The 2,449-nt window shown below is 29.6% G+C and overlaps 1 protein-coding gene across 2 annotated transcripts in view; it reads left to right on the top strand.

Moving 5' to 3' along the window:
- Positions 1–1,441, top strand: part of LARP1B (La ribonucleoprotein domain family member 1B) — a 138,968-nt gene extending 137,527 nt beyond the window's left edge. For both annotated transcript variants that reach the window (XM_023516569.1, XM_023516570.1), the window contains one exon: positions 170–1,441. In XM_023516569.1, the coding sequence (XP_023372337.1) occupies positions 170–415 (246 nt within the window). In that variant the 3' untranslated portion in view covers positions 416–1,441. The remainder of the gene's footprint in view (positions 1–169) is intronic.
- The last annotated feature ends 1,008 nt before the right edge of the window (positions 1,442–2,449 follow it).

Raw genomic sequence — 2,449 nt, forward strand, 5'->3', positions numbered from 1 at the left:
GCCGTCATTGTTGTTTGGCGGGTCCGGGCTGGGGATTCAAACCCGCCACCTTAGGTGTATGTGGCTGGCGCCTTAGCCGGTTGAGCTATAGGCGCCAAGCCTGGCCTTAGATTTTGAAGGGAAGAAAAACAGTAAAATTGTCCACTATGTTGTCTTTCATGATTTGCAGCCCCCTATTAGTGAGGAATTTGGAAGAAAAAGACATTCACCTACTTCTGCTGAGGAGAATAATCGTCATAGACTTCCATCTAATTCCTCTATGAAGCCACCAAATGCCGCTAAGCCTGCATCTGCCAGTCTGCTTCAGGTCCCAATAAACTCTCCCAGAAGGAATGCTTCCCAGGAGTCCAGTGACAATTTACAACAGAACAGTGCTGCCCCAGTCTCAACCAATGGTGAAATGCCTGAGAAATAGACTCTTAAAAAAGTTGTTCTTGAAATCAACATTTACGTTACTATTTATTTGGGAAAAATCTTCTGATGTTTAATTGTGATAATCAGAAAAAAAAAGGAAGAAAAGTGGTAGCATTTTTTTCAAGGCAGATAAATTCTAAAAACATTTTTCCCTGATTTTACAAACAAGGATAGTTTTGGTGACCTTTTATAGAAAACCTCTAGTAATATATTTTTATCTCAAATTTCTTTTTCAAATTCATTGTTTACAAGAACAGCATTCCTTAAATATTAAAAAACAATATAAGGAATGCCTAACATTTCAGCTCATACTTCTTAAAGAAGATATAGTATGTTGTATTCATCTCTTCTATAGAGCTATCTAAAGAATCCAGTTACCCCACTATTAATTCTATTACTACTATTTGAACTTATTAAAAACAAAGGAAGATTACGTATATATTTTTTAAATTCAAAAAAGAATATGAAATGTGTATTTAGTTTTTCTTGTAGACAAATAGTTTAAAGGATTTTTTTTTTTTTTTACAAAAGTAGAACTATATAGCAAGATTGTAGTTACATTGACGTATGCACACTTTTGATCTTAGGTTTTACTTTTTTTTCCCCTAAAGTCATATGTCACTATTTCTACAGTTGTTATGTTAATATGGAGTTTTCTGAATTAGCATAAGCTGGTTACATATTAGGAGAGATTTATTTTTGTGATTTCATATAAACTTGCACAAGTAATTAAAAAGTACATTGGGATTGGTTGGAATATCGTCCTAAATTAAATCTTGCACTGTTTTGAATGCATCTACTGTTTGTACATCTGCAAGTAGTTATGTCACAAGCAGTTAGATTGGATTATCTTCAATAAGATAAGAGTACTTAGTTTTTCTTTTTGTTTCTTTTAATTTTGTTTTATGCTCAAGGTTTTCAAGGTTTTCAAGAGCAAATTGATTTCTAATTTTTATTGCTATTGCAACTGATGTAAATGATAGTTTCACTTTTTGTGGGATTTAAAAAATAAAGCACTTATTCTGAATTATTTGAATTGATTTTTAATTATTTAGAATATAGTTGAAAAGTTATAATATTCAAATTCTGTTGGTAGAAGACCATTATATTTTGTGAATGAAGTTTCAGTTATAAACTTTTATCCTTTTTATTGAGTCCAACATGATTTACAGGTATTTTCTTGTATTGGCAGAAGTATCTAGTTTCAGTACACTAAGTTCATTATTTTCTTTCTGAATAGACTGGATGTTTTATTCTTATAAAACATTGAAATATATATAACCTTTTTTGGGTAAATGGGCTGTTCATTAGTAAATAGGTTTCATTAAGTTATTTCTCAAGCATAAATGATAATCTGAAGTGTTATAATATTTATTATTTTAGGGGTCATTTTGATGCTTTAAATTTAGGAAATAGTCAAATTTCAGAAAATAAATTTTATTTCAAGATGTTGTAAAGAGGATGCATAACAAGCAGTGGGATAGAATAATAAATCCTTAAGTGTTTTCTTAAATGAGTTTGTAGTTCTGACTTTTTGAGGAGAAAATTCCAAACCATGCTTATTAGTTTTAAGAGGTCTCTTGAAATGTTCTAAATTTTTTCTCAGTATCTTTTTGTTATATTGAAACCTATATTTAACCTAAGATATTTCTACCCAATTAAATATGCCAGTGTAATTTTGATTGGAAAATTGTATATTTTAAATGAAAATATAGTAATTGAGTTTTATGATATGTATTAGTAATTTCATTATATTTTTATTTTAAAAGTAATACATGTACATTGGGAAGTTTAGAAAAGCACAAAAGAAAATAAAGTACTATTTTAAAAAAGATAAACAAAATTGGTATCATGCTATATATTTAGTGTTATAACCTGCATTTTTCACTTTATGGAGTTGGAGATTTTATAATGTCAGTAATATTTCTGTATCATGACTTTTGCTAGTATTTCAGCATGTAAATACACCATTGTTATTTAGCTAATTTTCTACTGTTGAACTTCAGCTGTGGCCAGGTTTTGACTATTACAAGTA

The sequence above is a fragment of the Otolemur garnettii genome, unplaced genomic scaffold (assembly GCF_000181295.1).
Source record: "Otolemur garnettii isolate 467f Iridium unplaced genomic scaffold, OtoGar3 scaffold00093, whole genome shotgun sequence".
Taxonomy (NCBI): Eukaryota; Metazoa; Chordata; class Mammalia; order Primates; family Galagidae; genus Otolemur; species Otolemur garnettii.